General features: G+C 38.9%; 1 protein-coding gene across 3 annotated transcripts in view; it reads right to left on the bottom strand.

Moving 5' to 3' along the window:
* Positions 1-1,986: 1,986 nt before the first annotated feature.
* Positions 1,987-14,161, bottom strand: part of Dock11 (dedicator of cytokinesis 11) — a 184,956-nt gene continuing 172,781 nt past the window's right edge. The window contains exons 50-55 of one of the 3 annotated variants that reach the window (XM_036174945.1): positions 10,187-10,397; positions 9,644-9,834; positions 9,066-9,166; positions 7,577-7,715; positions 2,618-2,635; positions 2,389-2,455 (exon numbers count right to left, since the gene is read on the bottom strand). In XM_036174945.1, the coding sequence (XP_036030838.1) occupies positions 2,630-2,635; positions 7,577-7,715; positions 9,066-9,166; positions 9,644-9,834; positions 10,187-10,397 (648 nt within the window). In that variant the 3' untranslated portion in view covers positions 2,389-2,455; positions 2,618-2,629. Of the gene's footprint in view, positions 2,456-2,617; positions 2,636-7,576; positions 7,716-9,065; positions 9,167-9,643; positions 9,835-10,186; positions 10,398-14,161 lie in introns of all 3 variants that reach the window. The other 2 variants (XM_036174944.1, XM_036174943.1) reach the window with 2 other exon arrangements.

Genomic DNA, 14,161 nt, shown 5'->3' with positions numbered 1-14,161 from the left:
GGGAAAGTTTGGACAGTCCTTCAAAAGTTAGAGTTACCATGTGATCCAGTAATAGTAATTCCATTCGCCCATAATTCCATCTATGCCCAAGAGGAATGAAAATACACTTATACAAGCACCTGTAAACTCATGTTAAGATTAACAGTGTTCATATTACATTCATTCTGTAATGTAAATGTCCAAAAATGGATAAAAGACAGTATATTTATATGAATGAATATTATTCTGGCATGGAAGGGAATGGATTAATGATTGATATGTGCTATATGGATGAGCTATGGACATATTATGCTAAGTGAAATAAGTCAGGTACAAAAAGATACATATTGTATATTTACAAGTGGCAGATCTGTAGAGGAGAGTAGATTAATGGTTGCTTGCTGCTGAAGGCTGAATGGTAAGGACAGTGGAATGATTGCTAATGCATATGGGCCTCCCATGGGTGAGAGAATGTTCTATGAGATAATGCTTATACAGCCCTGTGAATGTACCAAAACATCAAACTGTATACTTCAAACAAATCAATGTATATGGTATTCAAATTGTATCTTAATAAAGAGGAAAATTCAGATGGGGAAAAAAAGAACATGCCGCAGAAGTTTTCAAATGACACACACAGAGGCAAAGACTTTGAAGAATTTAGCCTCAATTTCCACTAGGATTTGGATAAACAGACATACCCCTTCTTTCGAGTGACCTTTATGTGTTTAGGGATTACAAAATCCAACTAGATAAATAATGTATACTCTTACTGACCAACTATGCTCCCAGGGCAGGAGCATGCCCTATGCACAAACTTACTCCCGACCTGTTGTTCTTTTCATCTGCCTGCCTTTGTCCACAGCTGAAGATTTATGCTGTTAGAGACCGAGCTGGTCTGGCTTAATGCTAAGGTGGTATACTTCACGCTCAACAGACCAAAGCCCAAGGTTCAGGGCACACACAGACACACAGACACAGACACAGACACACACATACCGGGGAGAAGAGGAGACCGGGGGAATGTGGGTGTGGGTGTGGGTGGGGGGGGGGGGGAGGGGAAGGGAGGGAGAGATGTTAAATTGATCACTCTGGTCATTCATCTCAAGTAAACCAGTATTTATACTAAAAACCCTGAGTTCTTATTATGATGACTTGTGTAGTTCATCAGCTAGTGACTCATCCTGAGTTCTATGATGTGTTGGTCATGGTTCAAAGGCTGTTGCTAACACTGCTTTCTATCTTATTTTTTTTTTAAGATGTTTATGCTACTTGTAGAGGGAGCCAAATCATATAAATAATGTAACAATAACAATTCCATATATGGGCATGATGACATTTGTGATGTGCTACTATGAAATCTTGCATGAAATGAGCTATTTTATCTATGCTTTTTCCACTGCTAAAAAAGTTCTTTATACCCCTGGGTTACCCTGAATTACTGAAGGTATCTGAAAGTCCTGTGTAGATAGAAATGTAGTTCTAAACTTGCCACTGTTCAATCTGTGTTTCTACACTGACCCAAGCCATGCTCATGGAACTACCAAGTTCTCTCACAGTGCTAGCTAATCTTGCAACTGGAGAAAACAGTCACCACTAAAGCCACCCCCAGGGATTCCTCAACAGCTTTGAAGCTGCATAGGATTTAGAGACTACAGATTCCCAAGGAAGTTTTATTTAGCTTCATGGCCATCCCCAGAAATTCCTCCTGCTCTATGAAATAGAGAGACCTGCTCTGACACCAAGTGCCCTCAGATCAAAGAGGCAAGCCTGGGGTTTCCAGGATATCCTTTCCTTCCCAAGTTTTCCTGTTAAAGCATGGTTTGGGGTCTTTTTTCACCCTGGCCATAACTACTAACAGGCACTGGTTCAAATTCTCTCCCCAACTATCCATGTCCTGTGGGTTTTAAAAAAATGTTTTCTTCCCCACGGAGTCATATGATAATGACTTCAAGTTTTTTATCAAGAACGATGCTAAATTCAAAGCATTATTTCCTTCACTTCAAGTTACAAATAAGTTTTACCTTTTATTGGGTTCCATTATACAATTATACATAGTCTCATTATTATTAAGCAGTAATTAAGCAAAATGAATGAATGGTTTTGAGCTCTACTTTTCAGCATATAGATTTACCTAAAAAAGTACAAACCAAGCACAGTGGTGCAATTTTCCAGGCACTTTCAAGTTGCTTAAATATTTACAAATACGTAAGCACCCTGTATGAAAGAAAGCATGACAATTTCGGTGTCAGGAGGAAACACTCCACACATATTGAATCTCTCAATTTGAACATTTGCACAGCTCTGAATATTCCTGAGAAAAGCCAGTCTCATTGTCATTTCTTTCCAAATCTCTTCAAACTTCAGCATATCTTGGGGAACCATAACCCCTGTCACTCGATGTACCACTAATTGCACAAAATACATTTAATGTGTTGTTCATCCAGGGAGAATGCATTGTGTCTTCTTGTAATATCTGAAACAAAAACAAACAAACAAACAAAACCCAGACAATCATCACCAACCGAATCTGCTACTGCTGAAAAAAGACTATGAAATTACAGGCATATTTTAATTTATCACTGACACTGGGCTATTTACAATGACGGAAAGCAGAAAGAGCAAAGAATAACATTACCGGCTTCAGTCTTCACAGCTGAGTTACAAAGGCAGCGTATCAAAAAAGCAGAAAAGATTTGGTTATTCATTAGGAAAAACAAAAGGTCAGGAAATGCAAAATTCAATTAAAAGAGACAGGGTTTGACCTTTGAATTCTATTTTAACATGTCATCACAAAAGCTTCAAGTAGGGATTACCCTTGGATAAGAGTTTATGGATCATCTATCCACTTTCTAACAGTCATTCTCAGAATCAAAGAGTCCTTCCTGCAGACTTGGATAATACTAAATAAAGATAGAAATCAAAAGTGCCTATTTGAAAGAAACTATGATCATATAAGCCAATCAACATAAAAATGAAATAAATATAAAATATGAATGTTGTATTTCCCATGTATATAAAGATTCACATTGGTATACATATTTTAAAAGTTAGTCTGTTAATGTGATCAAAAGCCAAAGCAACAAAGGTTTTATGCTTAAATGAATTAGAGGAGAGGAATGGTATGCATATTACATTGCCTCTCTTTGAGTCCTACCTTAGGTCCTAAGCTTTTTATTTGGTTTTTTTTTTTTTTAATATTGGGTTTCGAGGTTGGAAAGATGGTTAAGAGCAGTTCTGCTTTCTCAAAGGATCTGAGTTTGGCTCCTAGTACTTCTCATTGGGAGGCTCAAACTGCCTCCAACTCCAGCTCCAAAGGATCCCACATCCTCCCTTTTCTTGCCTCCACATTGCACACACACACACACACACACACACACACACACACACACACACAGCAGACACATGCACACACACACACAAATGAAAAGAAAAATCTAAAAAACTAGTGGATGTGCTGGTTAGGGTTTTTGTTTTTTGTAAATTGAACACAGGCTAGAGTCATTTGAGAAGACAGAACTTCAACTGAGAAAATGTCCTCATCAGACTGGCATGTAGGACTAGTTTGTATTAAGAAACTAGGACAGCTGGGCAGCGGTGGTATACACCTTTAATCCCAGCACTCGAGAGGCAGAGCCAGGCAGATCTCTGTGAGTTTGAGGCCAGCCTGGTCTACAGAGTGAGATCCAGGAAAGGTGCAAAGCTACACAGAGAAACCCTGTCTCAAAAAAAAAAAAAAAAAAAAAAAAAAAAAAAAAGGTAGGCTAAGCAAGGCATGGGGAACATGCCAGTAAACATGGTTCCTGTCCTGACTTCCCTCAATGACAGACTATGAGAGGGGTGCGGAAGCCAAATCCCATGTTGCTTTGGGTCAGAATGTTTTCTCACAGCATCAGAAAGCTAACTAGGACATGAAGTTTGTAAGTTGGCTTTGAAGCTTTAGTCCTATGCGTCCTATCATTTGTGTTGCTATAAGTAAAAGGCTTAAATCTTATAATAAAGGAATTTCTTTTCTTTTTCTTTCTTTCTTTCTTTTTTTTTTCTGAGACAGGGTTTCTCTGTGTAGCTTTGCGCCTTTTCCTGGAACTCACTTGGTAGCCCAGGCCGGCCTCCAACTCACAGAGATCCGCCTGCCTCTGCCTCCCAACTACTGGGATTAAAGGTGTGCACCGCTGCCGCCGCCGCCGCCGCCGCCGCCGCCGCCGCCGCAACCACCACCTGGCAGGAATTTCATCTTACAAAAATCTTAACTCATGACCCTAATTGAAAGCATACTACAGATTTAATGGATGCTTAATCAACTATTCATGTCTGTCAGATGTGACAAGCCAATGGGGTTGTTCATTGAGACCATGTGTAAAAACCTACTGTATGCTACAGTGGCCACCACCAACTCCACCTAAATAAGAAATCTGCAGTTAATAATCTTGAATTATGCTGGGTTGCCTTCCTTGCCCAGCCTTAATACAAGGCCTCAACTTGATAGGCCATGCTTTGTTGGCACCCATGGGAGAACAGAAACAGAGGTGGATTAGGGTGGTACAGAGGGGGCCCGGGGGAGAGAATGGGAGGAGAGGAGAGAAGGGAAACTTCAATAAGGATGTAAAATAAATGAAAAAATTTAATTAATAAAAAATAAGTTATTCTTCTAAATTTTTATGGTCAGAAGCTTAAAACAAAACTTTATGTAAGTATAAAAACTTACAAATTACATTGAAAACAGCCAAGAAATATTCAGGCCATTTCTTTTTTCAAGGAATCATTTATGGGGCTCAATGGAATAGTTCTATTTAGTGTGTACTTACTTACACTATGTCTTATTTTGTGGTAGTATTATCAATCTAAACATATTTGAATGAAAAAAATTCTTTTAACCTAATATTTAATGAAAGATATCAATTCATTTATAAAATTCACTCTAACGTTAATGGTTTGCATAAACATGAACATATAAAATGAAAAGTTTTCTTAGTTAGCTAATGTGAGCTCACATTAGTCTAAAATAATGGTCTCCGGATAAGAAAAATAGCAATGGCTTAATGGAGTAATTAATTAATATAAGTAGGTGGGAGATAGCCAGCTGATTTGAAAAATTCATGCTTTAAGGGGGAAAAAAATTACAAAATGACCATTCTAAATATCTTGATCATAGCAGCAGTAATAAACTGAATAATTTGCCTTGAATTTGAATAATTTAGAATTGCAGACAAGGCAATGCAGCTGCGTGCAAATGAAGTAACTGTCAGTTGTTTTCTATCTTCCATGAAGGAGTCATTGTTACTGGTTTTCCCATGTATTATGAGGAATGAGACTCAGCAGGCAGATGGCTTCTAAGAACACTATTTAATAACAAAATGCACCTGAGGCTAGTGATGGTGCAGAGAGCTATGCTCCCGTGTGCTAACAGGCGAGGGTGAGATGCAGCCAGTAACGGAAGCAGAATGCTTCCCTGCCTTCCTAGTCTTCTCCCTTGGCTACTCTGGGAAGGAAGAAGGAGGGGTCCCCGAAAGCTCATCAGCAAGAGATGCCTCGCTATTTACATTCAGTCCTAAATAGGCTAGTAAGGCAAAAGGAAGCTGAAGAACATTGAATGCTCCTCAAGCCTCCAAGGTTCCAGCTACGAAGAATGGACGCTTAGGAGACTGGACTTGACCTCATTAACCACTTAATTCTGGCCTACCCTGGTTCTCTATAATGAGCAGATGGTCACATCCAGTGATGAGCTTTCTCGTAGCTCTTTAAGTTAAAGCATACCAAAGAAATGCAAAGACCCAGGAGGTGAACGGAAAGTCAGCTAGTTTGTGTTGTCTGACAAGTCTTTCTACCATGTACCGGGCCAAGCTATAAGGAAAGCTATGTGAGCGTCACCCACAGGGAGTGGCTGCCTTCAATCACTGAAATCCAGGTCTAAGACAAACTTCTCCCTTTGCAGGACTAGTCTGTGTTTTCTTCCTCCCCTGGGATGGTGTCTTGCTTCTAGAGCCCAAGCTAGCCTAGAACTCCATATGTAGTCCAGGTTGGCCTTGAACTCACTATCCTCATACTTTAGCTTCCTGAGCACTGGAATTACAGATGTGTATCACCCTGCTAGACTTTAAGGACCAGCTTTCAGAATATACTCTCTGGAGCCTGGCAAGGGGGATCATGCCTATAATTCCAGCACTCAGAAGGCAGGGACAGGGAGGAAGAGCGGGAATTCAAAACTAGCTTTGGTTGTATGTAAGTTTGAGGCCAGTCTGGGCTATATGAAACTTTGTCTCTGAGAGAGAAGGTATTTGTCTGCTCCATGTTTTCATTTATGAGGAAATGAAGAAGACTTTACGATAAGCGCAAATGTTGTCAGTGAGGAAGCCGACCATTATGCCACAACTTTTACAAACATGATAAAAAAATGTTTAATTGGTCAACTGGCAATCCATATGCAAAGTAAATGTAAACATAACTTCCAGGGCCTCAACAAATAGTCTACCAACACAAATCAGGACTTCTATAAGGGTCAGATTATACATAAAAGTGGTAAGTACTTAATGATGATGGGATTTGGCTATGAGTGAGGATCGAGTGTTGACTTTTATTTTTTCAGGTTGTTTCCCTAAGGTAGTTATAATTGTTATTAATACTCAGTGATTCACCCTGTCACCTATGTCACAGTATCTAGTTTAAAAAACTTATTATTGTATTTGCTTATGTGTGATATATGTATTTGTTTATATGGGTGTGTGCACAGGTTCATGTGGATGCATTGTATGTGTGTGTGCTCATGTGTGGAAGCCAGAAGGATGACATTTGCTTTTGGAGACAAGTCTCTTACTGAACCTGGGCCTTATAGACTTGGCTAGACCAGCTGACAATGAGCTCCAGATCCTGCCGTCTCTACTGAACTCCCAGCACTGGGGTTACAGGTGTTCACTGCCATGCCTCGGTTTTATGGAGGTTCTGGAGATCTGAACTCCAGTCCTCATGCTTATACGACAGGCACTTTACCAACTGAGCCATCTTCCCAGGGCCACTATCTAGCTTCTTACAGCCAAGATAAGAACATTATCTAGAAACTGGGTTACCGAGTCAATCTTTTTGCCTGGGATTCTTCTTGAGAGACTCTTGTCAATGTTCTCAGAAGATCAATTTGGACTTGCTTAGTTAGTTGTCTTTAATGTCATAGCACAAAGAATAAAATGGTCTCTAATAGTTTTAGGTAACTGCTTCATTCATATTACATGACTAAAATAGCTGAAGATATGAGATAAGCAATTTTGAAAATATATACTAATGGGCCAGTGAAATGACTCACCAGTAAAAATGCTTGCAGTCAAGCCTAATGATCTGGAACCAACATGATGGAAGAAAAGAATTGATTTCATACATACCATGGCACCAGTGTCATGATACATGCACACTGTGACATATATGCAACACACACCTACCTACCCATATCCACACATGCATACATCCATACAAGGTAAGGAAATTAAAGCGTAATAAAAATTTAATATAAACTAAATAATTTTAGTAATACATTTCAAACTAATGTATTTTGCTAAGTAGTACTTTAGGGACCCCAGATTCTGTCCTTAGTTTTAAGAATGTTAATACTTGCCTGCTCATGGATAATGTCAGACAATTCCTTTACCATGTCTCTAAAATTGGATTTTAGCCCTTCGTGGTACTCGACTTGATCCTCTTTAATTAGCCGCTCATTTAGTTCGAGTGCAATGCTACATGCCTGTATGAATTTCCTACAGATGAACATGGAAACACAAAAGATTAAAGTTTTGTTACTTCTTCTTACAAAGTATCACCAACCATGAGTTTGACAATTTCCTCTGACTATGACTTCCGTAAAGAAAGATTGGAATTTTTCCCTTCCTCACCATTACTTACAGTCACTTCTTAAGTCTCAAATACACTTTAACTTTCTTTTTGATCTTTCTTCTCTGCTTTCTGATCTGTTTTAAAACCTGGCTCAGAACCTGATGCATGCCTTTACATTCCATCACTCAGGAGGCAGAAGCAGGTGGGTCTCTGTGAATTTGAGCTCAGCCTGGTCTACATAGCCAGCTATGGGCTAGCTTAGGCTATGTAGGGAGACCCTGTCTCAATCTAAAACAAAAATCAATACCTGGGAAGCTTAATGGAGTTATTTCTTGTCACTCATTCAAAAAGAATTCATTGGGGCTTACTATTTGGTCAGTAGTGTTGCTTATTACAGGTGTGAAGCACTTGGGCCGGTAGGAACAGGGACACAGAGTAGAGGAACTACCATTATTTCTTATGTTTATATTCATTTTTATTCATTTATTTTTCATGTGTTTAATGCATGCAATTAAGAGTGGATGCAGAAGTGGAAAAAGTACCCCATGTTTTGTATTCCTGTCATAGCAACTAGTAGTCTTGTACATGCCAGGCATATACTATTAATAAATACTGGCTACTCTGCAACCTGGAAGAGATGACGGCTCGCCAACAGAAAGAGTAAATGACAAAAATCAGGAGCAAACAAACAAAGTATCGGTTACTATCTTTCTCCTTAGTCTACTTTACTTGCTTTGTCCTCGTGTTCTTTAATTAAATTCTGTTTACATACGAAGCAGACTTGTTTGTTTCCTGACCGTTCAGACATGCCTTAACTTACAGGGCTCCTGACTGCAGACAAGCTAAGGCATTCTCCAGACCTGCAGAGTCCAAGTGAAAGTGAGAACACAGGGAGCAGAGGGAAGTCTGTGCAACCTTTCCAGCTCCACTTCGCTCCTTCCCTAAATGGTCTGAAATGCTATAATGCAAGGTCAATCGGGCAAAGAAGGAAATCATGTAATGAATGTAGGCTTGTGTTTGTGTCACTTAAAATATCCAAAGCAATAAAGTAAGCTGGCATATTTAATCCCTTGGGTCACAGGAGCAGTGTTAGTACCTCAGAGCATGAAACAGATCATATGGCTCCTGACTACTTAAAGTGCCATTTGGAGGTCAATTAATCAGTGCAAATGCAGATCGCAGAGAATGCCCTTACTTGGTAAACATTTTTATTGCTGTTTTTTGAAGAAAATGGAAGAAAAGAATAGATGTATGAACTGAAGACTAACACTTACCTAAACATGTCTTTCAACTCATTCACTTTCTTAGGGGGATACTTGGTAGCTTGACTTTCACTTAGGAAAGCCCTTGCATAGGCTAATGGACCAGCGTTGACCTAAATTACACAAGAGAAAAAATTAACAGTATGGCCAGCATGTAATCATGAGATTTTGCATTTTCCTTTTCATTAAAACCTCCAAGGGCTGAAGGGATAGCAGATACACAGTAAAATACAGAAGAAACCCATAGCTTAGAGGTCTATTTATTATGCTCATGAGACGTTTGTGTGAAAAATCATTAACTAAAGGGATTAATCTGGTAAAATTGATACACCAATAAATTAGTTAATGATTTCTGACATATAAACACAGGGCTTGGCTGGTCTTAGAGGTTTATGTTAAAGTCTTCTGATATAATACACAATTCATAGAAATCGAATGTGATTTATTTCTTATGTTCAAAAGAATACAGACCTTTTTTTCACACCCAATTAGAACATAACACACAACTGTAGTTAAAGCTTGCTCTGTGCCCTTCCAAAAGTGAGAGAAACAGCAACAGCATTTTTGTGCTTCTTGGGCAACCAACGTACCTGCACAGAGACACAGCCCTGTAACTTCAGCTGAAGCTGAATCATGTCCACATCAGCCGAGGAGCAAAGCTTGTGCAGCTCTGCAGTTTTATCTTTTATTTCATCAGTAGCAACATCAATTGGCTTTAAATTCACCTGCTGTTCACAGGTTATAGGAATCCTCTTTTTCACATATGGAAATGAGTTTGAAGCTATGAAAATGCAAAGACCAGTTTTAGAAAAACTTTTATTTGGTGGAATTGAAGTTAAAAATAAACAATCACCTTGTTTATGCCTTCTACTTTTTCTAGAAAAATTCCTTAGGGTGCCAACTAGTTCCTTCTGCTTCGAGATGAAAGATAAATTATCTTTATGAGACACCTTTAAGCAATTAGGAGTGACATATGGAGAAACGATGGTTTATTACAAGGACATGTTTGTATAAACTTGTAAAATAACAAATGATTAAAATTTCAGTTAGGTGTTCCTGCTGGCCAGCTGGTACTTGTGTATACGAGAAAGTACCAAGACAGATATGAAAGTAACACAAAGATTCCTACTCACTGGTCAAGATGGTCCGGCGTTTACACTGTTCTTCTATGCAGCCTTGCTTTTTTCCGGATAAGGTATAAGGGGCCTCGAAAACAAATCTGTTGATATTATGATTTCTTTCAAACTCTGTCTTTCTTTCTGTGAGTTCTTTGTCATCGAAATAGGGCTTCACATAAGTGACTTGTATATGAGCAAATTTTGGATCAAGTTCTTTGGCATTTACCTATAAAGAAAGTTGTTTGTCTTTTTTTAAAACCAAAATCAATGGAAAGAAAATGGAAGTATAGCTTACTGCTTTGAGACCACACTAGAAACACTGGCATTACAATATGCTCCTGATTGACTGGAAAACTACCTAGGGGAGATTGTAGCTGTGTTTTTCAGAGAACTTGTTTATGATTATAAGGGAGGTACAAAAAAATCTAGAGATTACAGAAATATAGGAAGAACAGAAAACACCACTGTAATCTTAACCCTCAGCAATTAGCATTATCCACATTTCAAATATTTCTTTCCATTTGTTTCTATGCATATATATTATGAAAATTGAGGTCACACCAAACAGTTTTGTGACCTGATTCCATAAATACTTATTAAAATATTTCTGCAATATTTAAATCTACCTCAGTAAGAAGATAATATAAGTACTATAGTTTATACTGGAGCATTGACACTATTTACTTATATTTTTTGAAACAGAGTTTCATGTTGTATCTCAGGCTGGCCTGGGATTCATTAGAAAATCCACAGTGGCTTTGAACTTGCAGTTGTCCTCCGACTTTGGCCTCTCTAGTGTTAGAATTATAGGTGTGAACCACCACACGTGGCTTGATATGACTTTTAATGGCTGAATGAATACACATAAGTTACTGGATCATTCCCTTACAAACAGACACACGGGAAATTTTCTAACACTTTGCTTGCTATTGAAAGTCATACTTGGGTGAACATCCTTGAATTTGTAAGTGTGCTTTTTTGTTCTGACTGTTTGCCTTAGGATACATTTTTCTTAGAAAAAAATGTTCAGTTCAAAGATTTATATAGATTTAAGGATTTTAATAAATTACCCAATTATGCCTACCAATCTGGATAGCCACAAGCAGTGTTTGATATCATGAATAGATTTTTTAAAGAGATTTATTATTTTTATATTTTTATTTTATGTGTATAAGAGTTTGCCTACATGTATGTATGTGCACCATGTGCATGAGGTGCTCGCCAAGACCAGAAGTAAACATCAAAATCACTGGAACTCGAGTTAAAGATGGTTGTGAGTCATCATGTGGGTGCTGGGAATCAAGCTGGGTCCTCTACAAGAGAAGCAGGGACACTTAACCACTGAGACACCTCTTCAGCCGCCTTCAAGAGTAGTATTCTTGCCTACATTAGTTAAATCCTAGCCAGCAGAGGAAAGGGATCACAAGAAAAAAACAGGGATTCTATATGGAAGACACAAAAGTTTAGTTGTAGGGTTGGGGCTACAATTCAGCTGCTAGAATGTTTGCCTAGCATGTATAAGGTGCTTGGTTCAATTACCAGTAACAACAACAAAATATAAAAGTCTAGTATAGTTGCTGGCCATTTCATGAGGCATCTAAACTCCATGCCAAATATTGCTGCTGCTGTCCTTGCTGAAGGTTCATCCACCTGTGCATTCTCAACCAATAGCATTTCTCCTGAACTCCAGACAAAACTCCGGATCGGCTTTCCGTGTTTTCCTGACAAAATCTGCCTTGTGTCCTGGGTGCTGGCAACTTGCTTACTATCATTTAGCAGTCATGTCTGTCTGTGTTTAGTGAGAAAAAAAAACAAAACCAACAAAACTCTCCCTGCGAGCAGTCTTTGTATCTTTTCTCTCTCCACATATGCAGGGGCAGGAATGTCTTAACTCTGGTTAACTTTTAAACTCCTTTTATTTACTTGGCCCTCTCTGGAAACATTAACCTTTCCTGTTACACTTATCTTAGCCAAAAGACTCAGAAACAATTCTCTCACATTTAAAAGCTGGAATTTTCTAGAAAAACCTCAGTCAAAGTAATTATTTAGCTAAGAGGAAACATAAATAGGAAATCAAAGGTCAAGTAGTACTAGTACTACACAGTGTACATACGAATAACAACAAGGAAAATCCTTCCTAGCCAAGTCTCTAGGCCCATTTCTCAGGGATAATCATGAACAACACTTGTTTTTTGTATCTTTGACTCTAGTTACTTCCTAAACTTGTAGAGATAACTTTATGTGGATTTCCAGTTTTGACACCAATGTACTTACTATCCCTACTGTTCTGCATCTTGCATTTTATTCTCTAATGACACACTTGGATATCGTCATACTGATAAGATAAATCCTTCATGCTGCCAGACATGGTGGCTATTAACACCTATACTACTAGCACTTGTGAAGCTGAAAGCACTTGAAGCTGACCTAGTCTACACAGGGAGTTCCTAGCCTCTGTCTCAACCCCTCTCCCCCCAAGAAAAAAACCACAATAAAAATAAACCACAATAAAAATAAATCACTCTTTTCGTTCCTAGGCAACTATACATTATACATTGCATTATTATACATTAATAGTAGTATTCTCAGGCTCTTCCCAGGTTTTTATAGCATGAAACTTCTTTAGACAAATAACATTACAAAATAAATGCACATTAATAGAAAACTTTAAATGACACTTTTGGGCCAAAGGACACATACATTTAAGATATTGGAAGACGTTGCTAAACTTCAATTCAAACTGCCTGTGCCTCCAAGCAGATTTTGTTCTTTGGCAAGCACAAACAGTGACTTGTTTTTGGTTTGGTTGGACATGGTAGCTCAGGCTCATAATCTGCCCCTCCTCCTCCACCCCCCAAAAACCATACACAAAAAAGAATGCTTTTAATTTTACTTTCAAACATTAAAAATTGAATTCTTTATATAAAGTGGCAAAGCAGTTGCCTAGATCCTATGAATTACCCTTCCGAAGCTTTTAAAACCATCTCAGGATGACTAATGACAGCAAACCAATATAATGCTAGGCCGTTGCTTGTTATGCTGTTAGTTAGGGACAGCCAGAAGGAAACCATTTTGGGGGAATAGTAATGTATGCTTATAGTTTCAGCACTCACAAGGTAGAGGCAGGTCCGGCAGTTTAGGCCTGCCTAGGTCAGATCCTGTTTAAAAAAAAAAAAGTGCTTGGCCAGCATGAGTGCAACAACTTCCTAAAGGGTGAACTCCTCCACCTTGGTCCCTAAGATACAGGCTATCCTAAAGGAGGTGAAACCTTCCATTCCTCAAGAGACACAATGTTCTTGGACAGAAAAGATTCCACCTTGCAGGAAAGCTTAGTTAAGGAAGAAAAAACTCAAAAGCCTCATGGGGTCCCTGAAACTGGCCATATTCACTAGGTCCTTTGCCAAGCATATGTAAGGGCTGCTGAGAGACATTCACAGACAATCAACTACTGGGAAGTGGCTCAGCCCATATGAGACACTTTCTAGTCTGTGGAGATGACTCCTTTGTGAACTGTCATTTAGGGTAGCCTTTTGGTGATACATCTGTCTTCCAGTCATTTCTAGTCCAGTAACTAACGTCTTACCTATATTCCTATAAATAACCCTAATAAAAAACTCGCTGGTTTAACAAACTGAACTTTGGTGACATCCTTACTTGGGCCCGTCATTGGTTTTCTGTCTGGGATGCGAAGGTGTATGCCATGTCTCCCTGTGAATAGCGACATACAACACTGGGTTACATAGGGAATTCCAGACCAGCCTGAGCTACAAGGCAAGAGCTTGTCTCACAACAAAACGAAATGACCAAACAAAACAAAACAAACAAAAAAAAAACCTGTGCAGTACAGATGCACTGTATTCCTTGTCCCAGGGATGTAGAGACAGCAGAATCCCTAGGTTTGTTGGCCAGCCAGGCTAGCTAATTTGGAGAGCTCCAGGTTCAGGTGGATAGTGACTGAAGAAGACACTGACTTCTACCTTCCACATGCAT

Source organism: Onychomys torridus, chromosome X (assembly GCF_903995425.1).
Source record: "Onychomys torridus chromosome X, mOncTor1.1, whole genome shotgun sequence".
Taxonomy (NCBI): Eukaryota; Metazoa; Chordata; class Mammalia; order Rodentia; family Cricetidae; genus Onychomys; species Onychomys torridus.
This window is presented reverse-complemented; position numbering and strand designations above follow the sequence as displayed.